Here is a 17,068-nt window from a genome sequence, read left to right as displayed (position 1 = left end):
GGTTTGATCATCAAAAGACCATTTTTCTTCCACATGCACATCATAATTGGATACATTTACATGTCTTGGATTTTCCAAATTTAAATACTTTCAATAGTGAAATACATAGTATTGTCTCACAATTACGATTATGTGGACAAAGCATTTCTGAAGAAGAAATGATTGATAAAATTCTCTCTATATTTCCTCTTATATCTATTGTACTTGCACAACAATACAGGAACATGAAATTTCAGAGTTATTCTGATCTCATGTCCTATCTACTTCTTGCGAAGAAGTAAAATGAGTTACTCTTGCGCAATACGAAAGCTCGTCCTATTGGAACTATAGTTCTAGAATCTCATGCACTTAATATTTCAAAGTCTAATAAGAAATTATATAAACATGAGAAACATGCTCATAAGTATTAGGGTAGTCATAGTCATGACCATTTCTATCCATATGGAAAGAATAAACGTTCTACTATTAATTATAGTAGAAAAAAAAAATCAAAGATGCGTTCTTGCTATAAATGTGGAATGATTGGACATTTAGCACATGTATGCTATACTTCAAAATATTTTATTAAAATGCTCCAAGAAAATAAGAAACTACAAGCTGAGGCTCATGAAGTTCATACCATAGATCCGTCGATGGATTCAATTGGTAGTGATGACCTAGAGGCTTATACGAATGACAAAACCTCTAATGATGAATCAAATGATGCACTCATTGATTCTGTAATAACACAAACTATCTTGTGAGATAGACAATTTTTTTATTGAAAAATCTTCAACTTGGCAAACTAAAAATATGATGACCATGGCTGGAGCAAATACGTTTTGTTTCTAAGAGGGAACAGCGATGGTAAAATTACCTGTGGATTCCATCATAAAATATAAAATGCGATGTTTGCACCCTTAGTACCTTGGAGTCTCATCAGCTATCGAGATATATGTATTAATGGTTATCACCTCTTGACCGCTATTTTAAATAGAAAAGTGGTTTTGGTTCTTGCGAAGAACCATAAAGTTGTTGAAAAAGCTTTTGCTATAGAAAATGGTTTATACCGAATTGTGATTCGGCCTCCTATTATATTTAATTTTGCATCATCTATTTTAGAGAGTTATGTTTCTCTCTGGTATGGATAATTGGGACATCTACATTCTACATTATTTAAAAAGATCATTCCATGTATAATTGGTCACAATTTAAAGCCTACGAATGTAGACTCTATAGAATTATGTTATGCATGCCTGCAAGATAAAATGATTACTCAGCCTTCAATTTGGAAACTTCCAGAAGAATTACCACCAATGCTTGAAAGATTGCATGGTGATATTTGTGGTTCCATTAATCCAATATTATGACCAATTCATTATTTTTTGGTCCTAGTCGATGCATCAAGTAAACAATCACATGTTTCATTATTATTAACTCAAAACATGGTGTTTAGCAATCTTATATCTATGCTTATTTGTTTTTAGGTACATTTTCCTGATTATTCCATAAAAACATTGCATATGCATAATGCAAAAGAATTTACATCAAAATCTTTTGAAAACTATTGTACTGCAATAGGAATTGAGTTGACATATTGTGTTCCACATGAACATGCTCAAAATAGACTTGCAGAGTCATTAATAAAACATATACAACTCATTACCCGACCATTCTTCCTTCATGCAAATTATACATGCATCTATGTGGGGTCATGCAGTTTTACATGTTGCAGCATTAATATGCCTCTGTCCTTCTTCTCTTGAAATTGTTTCCCTACATGAGCTCATTTCGGATCGTATTCCAAATGTATCTCACTTACGAGTATTTGGTTGTCGTGCTTGGATTCCAGTACTAAAACCTCAACGGCGTATCATTAGAATTCATTGACAAGAAAGCGTATATGTTGGTTTTGATTCATCAAGCATTATTTGTATTGTTGATCCATCAACTGGCACATTATTACATGCACATTTGCAAAATTTTCGTTTTGAAGAAAATGTATTTCCATCTCTTCAAGGAAGAGTAACCAATCAACAAAGAAATAAAGTATTCATATTTGAAGCACCAAAAACGTTTACAATGAATCTCAATCCTAGGACATCTTTGGCAGAAATTGAAGTTGCTAAAATTTTGCATCTAAAACGGAACACAGATAAAACACCTGATGGCTTCAATGATGCACATAGAATTACAAGAGTTCCTATTAATGAGGCTCAGAATGTACCTGCTCAAATTGCAATGCCATTGACTACAATACCTCAAGTTATAACAACAACAACTAAAAAAACTCGTGGACCAGATAAGCAATCATATAAGAAGAAAGCTATGAAATTGACTAATCATGGTATTATTTCTCAAGAAATTGACAGTCATCTTGCAGGACTACCAATTCATGATGATATATCCATGCATAAAGTACCTTCAATTCTTATGAAAAACAATCTTGGAATTGGAAGGAATAAGAACAAGTTGAATAAAGAATTATCTATTCTATATTATACTATAGATGATATTTGGGATAGACCATCTATTATGGTAGATGAATCATTTGCATATATGATTATAGAAGCCCTTTCTTGTGAGGAAGAGGATCCTGAACCTCAAACCATTGAGGAGGCAATGCATTGCTCTGATTGGTCAAAATAAAAAATTGCTATTGAGAAAGAATATGCCTCTTTGCGTAAAAAGAAAGTCTTTGGTCTAATTGTAGATACTCTTACATCTCACCTTGTGAGATATAAGATAGTATTAATATGCAAGCGAGATGCTCAAGGTCAAATAAACCACTATAAAGCTCGTCTTGTTGTTCAAGGATTTACTCAACGATTCGACATTGATTATGAATTTATATATTCTCTAGTCATGGATTCAATTATATTTCAATATATTATTGGAATGACAGTTCATGCCACCCTCGAGATGCATTTGATAGATGTAGTAACTACATATCTATATGGTTCTCTTGATGCAAATATTTATATGAAAGTTCCATCTGGCTTAGAAATAGGAACTTCAAATGGACCTGTTGTAGAACAATATCGTGGTATTAAATTATGAAAGGCCTTGTATGGTTTAAAATAATCCGGATGCATGTGGTATCAATGTCTTTGAGATTATTTAATTACAAATAATTTTATAAGTGATCCACTAATCCCTTGTTTGTTTATCAAACAAGATAAAATTGGTTTTGTGATCATCGCTGTATATGTTGATGATCTTAACCTAGTGGGTACTACATTTGTATGTGTTACAGCTACTAATCTACTTATACGTGAATTTGAGATGAAACTGTTAGGAAAAATAACTTTCTGCATTGGTCTTCAGATTATGTATCTAACAGATGGTAGCATTTTTCTCTACCAACTAACATATATTACACGAATCTTGCAAAAATTTAATATGATTGATGCTTATTCATTGTCCACACCAATGGTTGGATGTGGTCGTGATGGTCATGATCCATATCATCCATGCGAGGAGGAAGAAGAAATATTAGGAGATCAATATCCATATCTCACAACGGTTGGACCACTTTTGTATCTAGCTACATCTACAAGAGCAGATATTGCATTTGCAGTTAGTGTTCTTGCAAGACATAGTGCATGTTCAACACTACAACATTGGAATGACATCAAATACTTATTACGTTATTTAAAAAGTACTCAAGACTTGGAATTATATTACATGCAATCCGCAGATCCAAAATTGATTGGATATTGTGATGCAAGATATAAATCTAATACTGCAATAACTAAATTTCAAACAAGATATGTATTTTTAAGACATGGAGCTGCAATATCATGGAAATCAATGAAACAAACAATAACTGTAATTTCATCCAACCATTCAAAAATTATTACCTTACATGAAGCATCTCGAGAATGTATTTGATTGCGATCAATTGATAAATTCATTCAAACAACCTGTGGATTTTCATATGATGATTTTCCAACTATCTTGCATGAAGATAATAATGCTTGTATTGCACAGATGCAAGTTGGTTTCATTAAAGGAGACAAGACAAAGCATATTGATCCAAAATATTTTAGTTATAGCTAAGACTTGATTACTAATCAAGCACTTATTATTAAGAAAATTGAATCTACAAATAACCTTGCGGATCTCTTCACCAAAGCTCTTCCATTATGCAACTATCATTGACTTACTTAAGGCATTGGTATGCGGCGACTTGCTTTTCTTGAATGAGAAAGTTAATGAGCACTTTAAATAATTAAAGAAAATGATGTTGTACTCTTTTTCCTTCATCTATGATTTTGTCCTTAAATACAATAAGGTTTTCCTAAATAAGGTTTTAATGAGGCAACAATTGTTGATCTTGCAAGATTACAAAAAAGTATAGATCATATTCTATACAAATTTTATATTATATAAATATTATGATGAGCAAGGAGGAGTGTTGTGATCATTAAATATAGCCGACACTTTCCATAATATTTATTGTAGATTACAGTAAATACTATAGCTATAGTATTTAGAGTCTAGTAGAGAAGTACTATTTATCTTCTCTCTTTTTCTCTTCTTGTATACGAGACACAACCAGATCAATAGATTTTTATGTGTGAAGCTCTCTCTCCTTAGAAACCCTCTTATGTGTATGATTTACTACTACTCTTGTGTGTGTGTATGATTTACTATTACTCTTGTATCTTTCTAAACATTCTCAACAGTTTTAAAGGCCATAAAGACTTCTATGTGAGTTAGGAAGGCAATGAGTTTGTTATTCATTGCAAGCATTATTTTTTGTAAAATCTTATTTCAATAAGTAACCTTAATGCCTTTGCAATCTGACCAAATTTTTTAGGTATAGAATAGCTTGTAATAATAGCATTGTCAAAAGAATAAGCTTTTTTAGGAGAAAATAGGATCCTTAATTGTAAGTGGATTGTAAGAAATATAATATTAGAAAAATAAATTCAAATAAAAAAAAATAGCCAAAGATTGAATACAAATTTTAGATTAATTTCTTTCTTGTGCAAAGATGCATTCAATTCCTAATCTAATATCAAATTCAAACCTCCTCTCATTGGAATACCTATAATTTACTTATTATTAAGTTAATCTATGTAGAATTTAGCTCATTGAGCTTAATTCAAGCTACAAACTTTAAATCGTCAAAGTAAATAAATAAAATTTTGAAAAAATGAGAGCTAAAGCAAGGAAGAAAAAAAAAAAAAAAAAAAAAAAAATCCTTTGATATAAAAAATCCCTACTCTAATCTTCTTCCAATATTTTTCTTAAACCACTATAGAGTGAGATACTTATTCCAAAAGATAATACTTTCAAAGCTTAAATAATTTATTTAAAATAATAATTTTATATTTTAAATTTCATTCAAATTTTAAATTATATTAATACTATATTCTTTCTTTTTTACAAGTAAAACTTATTACCTTCTAAATATCTTTAATGCACTTAAATAAAGTGCATCACAATACTCATCTCTTTTAAACTTGCATATATTTTGGTATGTATTAAAGAATTAGACCAAAATACTTTCATTATCAAAATCTTATTCATTGTAAGTTATATCACTTTTGAACCATTAATCAAAATATTAAGGCTTAAAAGCCTCTAAATCTTCCATATAATTCATTCCATCTCACTACTTAAATACTTTAATTTACTTTCTTGCTATTCTAATCTTCAATGTTGTTCCATCTAACTATTGAAGAGAATAAGTTGCATTATCATATACTTCAACTACCACATAGGATCCACTCTAATATTGTACAAACTAAAAAATAATAGAATGTTGGTGAATCAAACTATTATCATAAATTAAAATCCAATCACCATCTTTAATTAGCTTAGACCTCAATTGATGAATTTTATCAAACCTCACTTTATTGTTCAACCTTGTTATCTTAAGTCTCTCTATAGTAACTTGATGATCCTCAAGCAATCACTCTAATTGGTAAATTTGAAGCTCCAACAATCTCTCTCTATCAATGCCATCTTTCTAAGACAAAAAAAATAAAGAAAGAATAGACTCTTTTGTAGGCATTAAGGACTTTTGTCCCAACATCAATTTTATTTTCATATACTCAGTAACTATGTTATGAGTAGTTCTATTTGTCCATAAAGCAAATGGCAAAAGCTTAAGCCACAACCTTGATTGACTCTTATATGCCTTAATCAAAGCATGAAGGATTGGAGGATGCCTCTTTTTATTCTTACCATTGGCTTTGGAATTAAAAGATGTGGTCAATTTTAATTGTATTCCATATCTTGTAAAAAAATCACATGCCTCTATGGCATCAAGCTCACCTTGGTGTGCTTTCATCTTTCTAATGCTCCCATAGCAATATATAATATTTATTAAAATAAACTGATATACAAGCTCTATAGAATTTGACCTCAATCCCCTCCCTTCTACATAATTGGAGAATTTATCTTTTGCCAAAATTAAATACTTCATGCTCCAAAGTTCCATTGGCATGGCAACCAAATCAATCATCTATTGAAAATGAATGGCAAGTAGATATGTAAGGCATAAATCATCTCTATACTCCAACCAAGAATTCACATTATATGACAATTTTTGGATAATTGCTATGATATCTTCTATGATGGTGATATTTCTTGCCTTAAAGAAAATACTACACCATTGATTACAACAGTTTATAACTAAATAAATAAAAATAAGTAATGAATCAAAGCAAGCATCAAAATAAAATATTATTTTTTTAGGGTTTTTTAAAACCTCTTATATCTTTATGCAAATTTATTGAATTTTATATTCCTAGAATCACTATCTCCATTTGTATACATATCTAATAGTCCCTAGCACTTCCAATATGATTTTGATAGCTTAAACCACAATCAAACAAACCTAAGAAGGTACTAGTGAATAAGCATGTATTCTAGGCCGCATTTATTTTTTACACATTGTCATTGTAGCACTTATACATGCCATTGCACATTCATCCACATAAAATTTCAATAACCAAGTTTAAGATCATTTGATTATAAGATGTAAAGGAAAAGAAATTAATTCTTAGTTTGTATCAATGTAACAAAGAAAATTAGAATGTTATTCTTTTAAAAAAAAACAACACACACACACATCTAGTATTGAAACAAAATATGGCAATGTATTTATGGTACATATATTAAAAACATATCTTTGTATTATTTAATAAAGATATATTTAAATTATTAAAAAATTGGTGGAGAAAATTAATATAAATTTACTATGAAAATTTCAAATATTCACCACCAAGAAATCTACACACATGAAAGGAAATGTCTATTATTATACATAAATAGACAGTGTCAATCTATGTATTTAGTAAGTGTTAATCCAACATAGATTGACACTGTATTCAAGGGTGCTAGTTTATTATTATTATTTTCACTTTTGTTAGTATATTTGATTTTCTAGTTATTTGATAATCTTCAAAAGCTGCTACAGAAAGAGAGCATGGGTCTGAAGACACATCAGAATTTGTCAGAGGAGCCTTTTGCTTTAAATAGAGATGCGTGGTAGTAGCTGAGAATGAAGAGCTGCACGAGCGTATTACAGTTGCGTTTCCACACCAAAAACAAAAATCTAACAACGTCCTTTTTATTAAAAAATTAATAATAAAATAACAAACAAAACAAAAGTTGGCAGTAGACTTTGGAACTCTCTGGGCACACTACAAATAGTATTTTTTTTTTTTTGCATCAAACAGTGAGATATTGAAGAGTAAAACAAAATCACACTTGGATGCTGTGATGACTCAGAAACTCCTCCCCAGCAATGAAGGCAGCCCAATTGAGGGACAACATCATGCAGAGAGTAGTTGGCAACAAACCCACAGGAACAAGATTCCGAAGAATAAATTACTGCAACTACTAATAATAATATTATTATTAATATGATGCTAAGAATTACCCTCAATAGATGGATGAGTATGAAGAAGGATGCATGAATATGGGAACTGGCCCACACCAGTACTTCTAGTAGTGGCACCAGTGGAAGGATATCATGCATGGCCCCCATTCTTTAATCTAATCTATCTATCTATCTATAGCTGTGTGTGTGTGTGAGATTGAGTCTTCGGGCTGTCTGTCAGGTCACAGTGTCTGTCACACGCATCTCTTGCCCCTTTTCCTTCCTTCCTTTTTTTACTTTCATTAACTTTCGAAAGACAGAACAGAAGCTTCATCATCTGGCAGTACCAACTTCGACCCACTCCGAATTGATGTTGTTTTCCTGTTGCTGGAGGTCATCATCTGGGTCATGCTGCAGACTACTACTTTGGGAGGGTGGGAGGGAGGGAGGGAGGGAGGTGGGGTGAGATGAGGTATGCAAGCAAGGCCAATTCACGGCACACCAGCTCTGGTGGTGCTGCAACTATAATGCACGCAGCAGCAGCAGCACATGGTGCTCTCTCGGGAAGTGTGCGTTGGATTTGTCCTCTTGCTCCACGCTGGGGGAGATGCCCACTCTACCCCCTCTCTCACTCTGTGTTCCTGGCACCCTGCCCACCACGCTGCCCATGTGGTTGGAAGCCCCATGCTGCCTGCCAGAGCTTCTGTCCACTCTCACTTCCTCCTCCTCCTCTTGCTTTGTTCCCAGGCAGTGGCATCGATTACCTCGCTCCTCTCTCCTCTCCCCTCCTTTGGTGAGGACTCGCCCTGCTCCTTCAGTGGCACTGTGCATTTTCAAACACTGCTCTGAAACCTCAAACCCACTTCAGGACCCACATTCGTCACGAGTTGTACTCGCACTTTCGTGTAGAAGACAACATCATCCTCCCATTCTTCACCAATTGTAACTAGTGCAGTCATCCTTCTCAGGAGGTCGGTTATTGCACCAACTTGATTGATTTAGCTGCATCAGTTTTTTCTTGTCGGTTTGACGTTGTGAGATCTGATAAATCTGCCTCTGCAGATATCTGTTACGTAAAAATATGTCAAGTTCTCGTTATGGTTAGCATATCATCAACGAAACAATTATTTACAAATCATCTGAAATCCTTAGTGTTAATTTTTTTATTGCAACTATGTCAGAGTCACCCATTTGAATGAAAATTGGAGTTGGCTGTTTAATTTTCTGCTGTAAATGATGCCATTGCAAAAGTAGTGGAATGTACTATGTGTTTTCTGGAAAAACCTCATACATGGACTATCTACTTTCGCAATTTACTTGGAAAATGTATATTCTTCTTGTTCCATCTAAAATAGACTGCTTTACTTTTGGTCTTCCGCCCAATTAAGAAAATTTGAAGACAAAAACAAATATGATTTGTACAGAAAATATTATGTAAAACAAAACTAAAAGATCTACTTTTATATATACATACTCAAATCATGAAAAAATAAATAAAATGTCCGTTACTCTTCTTTGCATTTGTGAGTATTTGGCTACTTTAGTTACAGAGTGTTTGATGAGTTGACAAGCCCTAGAAGGTAAAAATTAAATACAATTTTCAAGTTTTTACAATCTTACCTTTAAGAAAGTTGCAATGAACTTGAGAATCTACATCCCTACATGCTACCAAAGTTTTCCAAACTGAACCATCCCTTCACATATATTTGAACTTTGACAAAACTCATCCCCATACACATTTACCAATAAAATAGAGGAAAATAATTATCCTGTAAAAATCACTAACCCTCTTCACCACCTCGTTCTGTTAAAACACGAAAGCTCACAACCTCAATCTCTCACTCATTTCAGAACACCGTCGCCATTGCCCATCTACTGGCACAACAATGCAAGCGTAACCGTCGCCGTCAAGCATCCGCCCCTCCATCACTGCGTAAGGTCGCCCATCAGGTGGTCTCTATCACATTGTCTCCGAGATGGCAACCAGTCACATACTCCACCTTAGCAAGGAGTTAACCTAGGTTGAGCAACAGCTTGTGCAGATCAGTGGTCAATTCCAACTCCTTTCACAACCCTGAGCCTGTCAGCTTGAAGCTCACACCACTAAAAACCTGGAAACCCCACTAAGAAAGTCGAGAGCAAACATAAATAACAAAAGCCCCACAAGTCCACAACCTTGAAAGATCAATGGATTCAAGAATCGAATACTCGACCGATTGACTGCATGCGATGCTGTAAGTAACCTGCAGCAGTCTGCCATGAAGACGCTTGCTGGCAACGTTCAAGGGAGTTGAATGATTCTTAAATTTGAAGGTACCTAAAGAAGGATCAGCCACCTAACAAACCTCAAAAGCTGCTAGAGTCAGCGTTGCATAGAATATCAAGGACTTGATTCTGTGAGCAAAGAGTAGATCGCTTGACCACTAAGCAGGTCATCAAAAGAACTGCAAACATCAGTCACGTCGAGGTAGGCCATTATGTCTGTTTGTCCAACCTGGTCGACATCTGTGACAAAACCCGCGGTGGCATATACTCCGTCAACTGCAAGATGACCTGGAATAATGTGATGTGGCATTAAATCAAGAAGACCATGTTGTAAGTGCACATCAGTTTTGGAGACCTCGCTCAACACCGAATACAGCAATACGGAGAAGGGTTCCGTTGAAGCCAACTTCAACTGTTTATGGTTCACCAAAGTTACATTTGAGTACAGCAGAAAACGGATGTTACTGATAATGAACTCTATTTCATTATGGAGCTGAGAGGATCTCTCCATCTCTGCACTGGCTTGACCCGCCATCCCTCAAGTCCTGTTCCCCTCTTGAAGCGGAAACAGCAACCCTTGACCAACTGAGGTAATGAAGCCCTCTCACCACAAAAACTCTATGTTGACTAAAAGTCATGCGTTTACCACATATCCTCCACGTCATACGTACGCATTGTACATTGAATTACAAATCACTGCATCTAATTCAACCAGAAATTACGAACATGCTGAAAAACAGTACCGCTTAATGTGTTCATCGACATTTAGAGTTCTGTTCAGAACCTAACCTGAGCTATTGCATCATGGAAATACCTTACGTATCATTTAGATGATATGAAACGACGTATCTATCTTAATCAAATTAACAGGGACCAATGGTCTCATTATCATCAAGGATACCTGAGATGGAATGTGGAAGAGTCAGCCGCGGCGAATGGTTGTCCTTGTCGTTCCTGTAGATTGAGGTCTGAAGAAAATTGATTTCTTTGTCCACTTACACAGAGCCAAGTTCTACGGCGCCCTAAAATGAGCGTTGTCTCTTTGCCAAGAGATGAACAAGGCAGATATAAAATAAAACACCAGAAACCTTATACATACACTGAAAATCAACTTAGGTACTTTTATAGATGAGGAAAATAACTACCACTGTAAGGTTGAAACTAAGCAATCAAGCCAACGTAGGGGAAAAGCAGCTAGCACTTCTTCAATGTAAGTTTGTTCAATGTGCGTATAGCAACAGGCCAGGGTTAACAACTGTCAAAATTATAAAAGCAATCACAGCGCTTAGCTTTCAGTCATGCTAATGTTATCACCTATTTCGAGCTTTGATGGTACGGTAAATCATGGCTGAAGGCTGGAAACCACGTTCAACACACTATATCTGAACACGACTTGCATGGACAAAGCTAATGTAAAAGGAAAAACTTCCAGGATCAGCTTTCTGTCAACAATTCTTTACGGCAATCAGGTCTCAAAGATTATATACACATCATTAGGCTTTGTCGCACAATCCAAAGAAATTCTTTTCCCAGACCCGTCAGATAGTGATTCCACATTGGTAACAGCACAGCCGAAGCTCTAATGACCGTCGTGAAGGAATATCTCATCATACGGGCAAAAACGTACTGACAAGTACACACAGGAGCAAAGGGTCTGATTCTCTCAGGCTAATGCCTCGCCTTTGCTTCATAAGCTCAGAAAAAACTGGCAAAGCAGCGGTTGGCAAATTCCAGCACTTTCGCTGAAAAAAACAACACAAGACATCGCGCTGTCGCTTTAACAGTGCCAGGCTTGCGTCATAAGCCCAGACTCGTCATCTTGATCCGTAGCTACCGGCAATTTCAAACACCCACATACGTCGCAGATTAAAACGAACCTAAGCCCTAAAAGAAAAACTAACGAGTCATTTAGAACCCAGGCACGTAACAGATAAAAATAAAATAAAATAAAATAATCTTCAAAAGGAAAACAGTGTAACGACTTCTACACCTCTAAATACTAAACATACCTGCACATTACCTTCTTCCAGCACGATAAAGGTACCCACACAAGGGCGGCACAACCATCCAGAAGAACAGCAGCACGCAACATTACGATGGGATCCAAGTTCTACCTCCAATGTTGTCCAGAAAACGGCAGACACTACTGCAATCTCGCACCGAAAGCTACGTTGTCTTCACATTGTGTCTGACCTCATCACACGAGGCTGCAACCTCGGGGTGGAGTTTCACTGACACGGATTGTACTGCTGCAACAGGATGCTGTGATGTCCTCCCAAAAATCAGAAACCCATGAGAAGTGGGTTTGCTTTATCAGAAAGGGAAGACGTGGTGCTTGCATGAGGAGAAGGAGATGCAGCGTCGGTGCAATGCTACCCATGAAGCAGACGACATCGCTGCAAAACTCCAGCTCAAGCTTCTGTCTCTGTCACTGACTGTTGCTCTTTCGTGCAGGCCTATCCCTGCATTTTCTTTCTCCACATTTCTGTTTCCCTGCTCCCTTTTCATTCTTTTCTTTGCTATTATTCTAACTTCCATTGTTAAAAAAACTAACTCAAGATGATTGAGGGCTGATGATTGTTGAGGATTGTGAATGTTGCAGAGTGTTGAGAAGTATGCTTAGTATTTATGAGCATTAAGTGATGCTGGATTTTAGTTTAGATGTTTGTGAATGGAGACTCTTTCTGACGTGGAAATTGTGCCGTAATGATAATTTAAAATATGCAATAAAAAAATCTATGTCACATAGTCAAGTGCAAATTTTAGTTCTGTTATGTAAATGTATTCAAAGTTTGAAATGTTTCGAATGATGTATGAAAACCATGTGACTGAATTCAACGTATGTTATCAGAGTTGGTGAAACAGGTCAGGATGATCGAAATTGAATTGCCAAATGGTAGAATTGCAACACATTACTAAAGGTTTCAATATATATATATATATATATATATATATATATATGAAGTATTTTTTATCTTTATTTTTATTTATTTATTGTAATAATTATTAATTTTGACTTGTAATGTAGTTAGTTTAGCTGTGTGCCATGAAGTATAATAAACATCTTCCCGTTTAAATTATTACTTCTTCATGATTATTTTAAGGTTGAAAACACTCTATTTCATAAAACCAATTATATTGCTTCAATACAAATACAATTCAACAGCCATTCACAGTATTGGAGGTAAGCTTAGAAAGGAATTCCTTTTTTTTAACGTGTTGATGTATTGTGTCCTTTAAAATGAGATAATAATCAATGGGCTCCATAATAATTTGAATTGTAATTGTCGAAGATTATGCGTTATTACAGCACTGTAACTACTTATCATCTGAACTGCCAACACCTACAGAGGTGCATCTAAATTTTCATTTTATTTGTACAACCTCACAAAGTATCCATCATAGTTGAAAGAGAAAAGACATCATTTAATTACTCCTAATAAAGATTAATATCCACAGGAAAACAAGTTGGAAGGAACACATTTGTGCGGCACTGAACAGTTCTTTGATAGGTTTCCATCAGATTTTTGGTTTTAAACGTGTAGATTTTTTGTAACAGAATACCAGTAGCCACCAGTGTTTTAATCAAGAGCTTAAACTTACGCAACGCTGCTTCCGTTGCATTGCCCCTGTAAGTGCAATAACGAGTGTCCCCATCACAATAACAAGGAGTGATGCAATTTCCCCAACTGCGGCAAGCGCGTCACTTTGACAATTACTGCATAAACTTTCGGTCACATTTCAAACATGCCTACAAAGATCAACCTTGTGCAAGGTGTTAGCTTCTGGTTTTCAAATCTCAGGCTGAGCAGACGTTGAACATGTACATAGGAAAGGAAGTGACGCAACTATCCGGAAGAGATTTCATAACGGATCCAAGTTCTGAAGGGCGGAAAAGTTAACAATAACACTTACTAGTACCAGTGTTATTGAACGAATCTGTGATCCACCACAACAAAACAGCATTATATTACTGACATGCACAGTTTGTTCATAGCACAAAAAGAATGCCATTCACTGCAAACGAACGGTTCATGTAGATAGGTAAACGCAACGTGTGATCCCTGCAGCGAGGCAAAAAGATGCTACTCAGAGGAAAATGCTCCGTCCAGGATTTGGGACAAAGGAATACAGCACACATCTGCAACGAACAAAATACAACTAGGTAGCCTCTAACCAACAAATGAGTGCTTCCGAAGTTAACTTTGAAAACCCTGCAATGATTCAGCAATGTTCGTGATAACTCTGAGAAACGCTTGCACTGAATACCCTCTGCAAGCACACTCAGCTCGCGTCAAAATCAACAACACGGAGAAATGCTCCTGGTTTCCTAAATGAGGAAAGACCTGAAATAATTTGGTGATTGATTTCGGAATGGATTGGGAAAAAGAAAACATCGTAAGTGTACAGTAAGGAGAGGCCTATCATGATTGTAAGACTTGTACATGGAAAGGGGCAAGGTGAAGTACCTCCAAAGACCCAGACCCTAAGCTTGACCATAAACCCTAATTGTGAGGATGGAAGAATCAGACAGCAGTGGGTTCCCCCTTGGGGGGTTCAATCTGCCTGACGGCGGCGTCCTCGGAAGGCATGTATCTCCTCTCCCTAAATTCCTTGATGGTCCAATTCGAGTTAATCTTGGGTTTGGGTGGCTCAATGGGTGAGCCAATTGGTGCCACAATATCAGGGTTGCCGTCCCCAATCACGCCATCCACGAGACCATACTCCTTTGCCTCCCACGCATTCATGAAATTGTCTCTGTCCGTGTCAGCTTCCACCTTCGCCTCTGGCTGCCCAGTGAGCCGCGACATTATCTTCTGGAGCTTATACTTGTGATACATCATCTCCCGCACCTGCAAAGCGCCGTCAATGGCTGTGCCACCGGCGCCACCCAACGGCTGGTGAATCATCACCCTTGCGTTGGGCATGCAGTACCGTTTGCCTTTCGTCCCTGCGGCCAGCAAGAACGCTCCCATGGACGCCGCAAGGCCAAAGCACACAGTTGACACATCCGCCTTGCACAGCTTCATGGCGTCGTATATCCCCATGCCCGCAGTCACTGATCCCCCGGGCGAATTGATGAAAAGCTTGATGTCCTTAGTCGGGTCCTGCGCGTCCAGCAGCAACAACTGGCTGATGATCACGTCAGCCGAGAAGTCGTCCACTTGAGACCCCAGGAACAATATCCTCTGCTGCAAAAGCATCGTCGCGGGATCCAAATCCTGCAACCGAGCAAATTGCTCAATTCCGCCAGGTGCACCGGGCCCCCGCATCGAAACCCCAGGGAAACTATCCATGGCTCCAGTCCTAGCCATCACCACGCTGCCTTTGCTGCCTGCGGCACCACATCCCTTCCCCCACACTTGTTGCAAACATTGCTCTCCGCGTTGCGTCCTCGCCACTCCTCCATTCGGTGCCCACAGATACGCCGGCAGCTTCGAGCCAACAAACAAAGCAGTGGGTGCTCCCATCGCTCCCAGCTCCCAAACCAGACGCGCGAAAACAAAACCAACGACGACCCAGTTGAAGATCAGAAGCTTCGATTCCACGGGACGCAGCAAGTTAGGATTTTGGGATGGGGCTGGAAGGATTGCGGAGGTGGAAGAAACAGGGCGACGATGGATGGGGTGCGTTTCCTAAACCCTCTACATGCCCCTCTTCACACGCATTGAACCGTGGGGAGGATAGGGTAGTGTCACCTATGACCGACCCTTTCAATCCAACACAGCGTAATGCAATCACCTGTTGCATCTGGATTATGAGAAGAAATTATATATATATATATATATATATATATATCAATAATAATAACAAAGAGAGAATTTACACGTATCTTGATCGCATGATTCAGATTGCTTGAACCTTGCTGAGCGGCATTCATTCCGGTAGTTTTCATCCTTGGCGGTCTTAGGTGACACTGCGGTATTGGGGCGTCCGGCGGTTTTGGGTCACTATCCTATATCTGTGACATTTTTGTTCATCTTGCTGATCTAAAGAAACATCACAATTATTTTATTACGGAGTAGATTGGTTGTTAAATTATAATAACCGAATTCTCCAACAATTCAACATAATTTGATTTTTTCGGATTTTTTATTAGCTACAAAGATAGACATAAAAGAATAGCAATTCGATATCAATTTTTAAATATTCTTTGAAAAGATTTCAGAAGAAAAAAGCTTTGTATATCAAGTTCCTAGTGTACTTATTTATTTATTTATTCTTAGCAGCTTGCAAGGAAATTTCACTTTGATTTTGTTTTTTATGGACTCAGACAGTTGAATGAAGATGTCTCTGAAGCACGGACCAAAAAAATTAGCGTCTTTTTTGAAACTCATAAGCTCAAGCACAATGTGGTTAATTTGTATGAATACTTCTTTGACACAGCCATATTTATTCTGTTGTTTTTCTGTGGAAAATGGTTTGTATAGTTGAAAAGAGGATGCGCTTCATTCTTTTTTAAATGAATGGAACTTTTGAAACCAATGTTCTAAATCTTGAGTTCTTTGTTGGATTGCACATTGAATGTAAGCATCCTAGAAGACAGATCTTCGGACAACAGTATGCATATCCAAAAATGATAGTGAATATGATTTGGAACTTCAAGTTCACTCACAATCCTTGTGCATTTTGACTCTTAGCTACAGCAAATAAATCTGGCAGACACCAAATATTCCAACCAATTTTATTTTATTTATTATGGCTGTTAGAAAGTCTTTAATTTGCATCTCTATGCATATGTTTGTCTATTACGTACTTAGTCACCAATGTATCATACTTCAAGTCAAACCCAAGTCAAAGCAAGTAAAGTTCATTCCAATGCAATTCATCAAATCTTGAAGTATCTCAACTGTATTGCGCATCTTTGACTTGTTTATAATGGTACTTATATTCAACCAATTCTAGTTCGCCATGCAAATGCGATCTATGCAAAAAGCTTTAACAATTAAAAATTGCAACAGGAGACCAAAGACTTGGAGA

General features: G+C 36.6%; 3 protein-coding genes across 7 annotated transcripts; all 3 read right to left on the bottom strand.

The window, feature by feature from the left end:
- Positions 1-7,840: 7,840 nt before the first annotated feature.
- Positions 7,841-9,584, bottom strand: LOC149987836 (uncharacterized). The gene is made up of 2 exons (XM_090255791.1): positions 9,443-9,584; positions 7,841-8,888 (listed from the first exon to the last, which is right to left on the bottom strand). The coding sequence occupies exon 2, from the start codon at positions 8,651-8,653 to the stop codon at positions 8,345-8,347; it is 309 nt and encodes a 102-aa protein (XP_090111917.1). The 5' UTR covers positions 8,654-8,888; positions 9,443-9,584; the 3' UTR covers positions 7,841-8,344.
- LOC141046145 (uncharacterized) lies at positions 9,305-10,622 on the bottom strand. 4 transcript variants are annotated; one of them, XR_012218859.2, is made up of 3 exons: positions 10,317-10,622; positions 9,998-10,139; positions 9,305-9,839 (listed from the first exon to the last, which is right to left on the bottom strand). XR_012218859.2 is itself a non-coding variant. In XM_073538504.2 (2 exons), exon 1 carries the CDS (start codon positions 10,620-10,622, stop codon positions 10,203-10,205), a length of 420 nt encoding a protein of 139 aa, XP_073394605.1. In that variant the 3' UTR covers positions 9,305-9,839; positions 10,168-10,202. The 4 variants fall into 4 exon arrangements, 2 of the variants coding, with proteins under 2 accessions (XP_073394605.1, XP_073394606.1); XR_012218858.2 differs by having other exon boundaries at positions 9,998-10,622; XM_073538504.2 differs by lacking the exon at positions 9,998-10,139 and having other exon boundaries at positions 10,168-10,622.
- A 2,978-nt stretch (positions 10,623-13,600) lies between these two features.
- LOC112291445 (uncharacterized) lies at positions 13,601-15,833 on the bottom strand. 2 transcript variants are annotated; one of them, XM_090255790.1, is made up of 2 exons: positions 14,557-15,833; positions 13,601-14,026 (listed from the first exon to the last, which is right to left on the bottom strand). In XM_090255790.1, the coding sequence occupies exon 1, from the start codon at positions 15,556-15,558 to the stop codon at positions 14,614-14,616; it is 945 nt and encodes a 314-aa protein (XP_090111916.1). In that variant the 5' UTR covers positions 15,559-15,833; the 3' UTR covers positions 13,601-14,026; positions 14,557-14,613. The 2 variants fall into 2 exon arrangements, with proteins under 2 accessions (XP_090111916.1, XP_024394604.1); XM_024538836.2 differs by lacking the exon at positions 13,601-14,026 and adding an exon at positions 14,146-14,359.
- Between the last annotated feature and the right edge of the window lie 1,235 nt (positions 15,834-17,068).

This window comes from Physcomitrium patens, chromosome 14, assembly GCF_059467195.1.
Source record: "Physcomitrium patens ecotype Gransden chromosome 14, ASM5946719v1, whole genome shotgun sequence".
Lineage (NCBI taxonomy): Eukaryota > Viridiplantae > Streptophyta > Bryopsida > Funariales > Funariaceae > Physcomitrium > Physcomitrium patens.
Note: the sequence above shows the minus strand (reverse complement) of the source record. Positions and strands in the feature narration are given on the sequence as shown.

What these genes read in the sequence shown, in the direction of transcription:
- LOC149987836 (XM_090255791.1), bottom strand. Translation starts at nt 8,653, where the DNA reads ATGCACAGTGCCACTGAAGGAGCAGGGCGAGTCCTCACCAAAGGAGGG.
- LOC141046145 (XM_073538504.2), bottom strand. Translation starts at nt 10,622, where the DNA reads ATGGCGGGTCAAGCCAGTGCAGAGATGGAGAGATCCTCTCAGCTCCAT.
- LOC112291445 (XM_090255790.1), bottom strand. Translation starts at nt 15,558, where the DNA reads ATGGGAGCACCCACTGCTTTGTTTGTTGGCTCGAAGCTGCCGGCGTAT.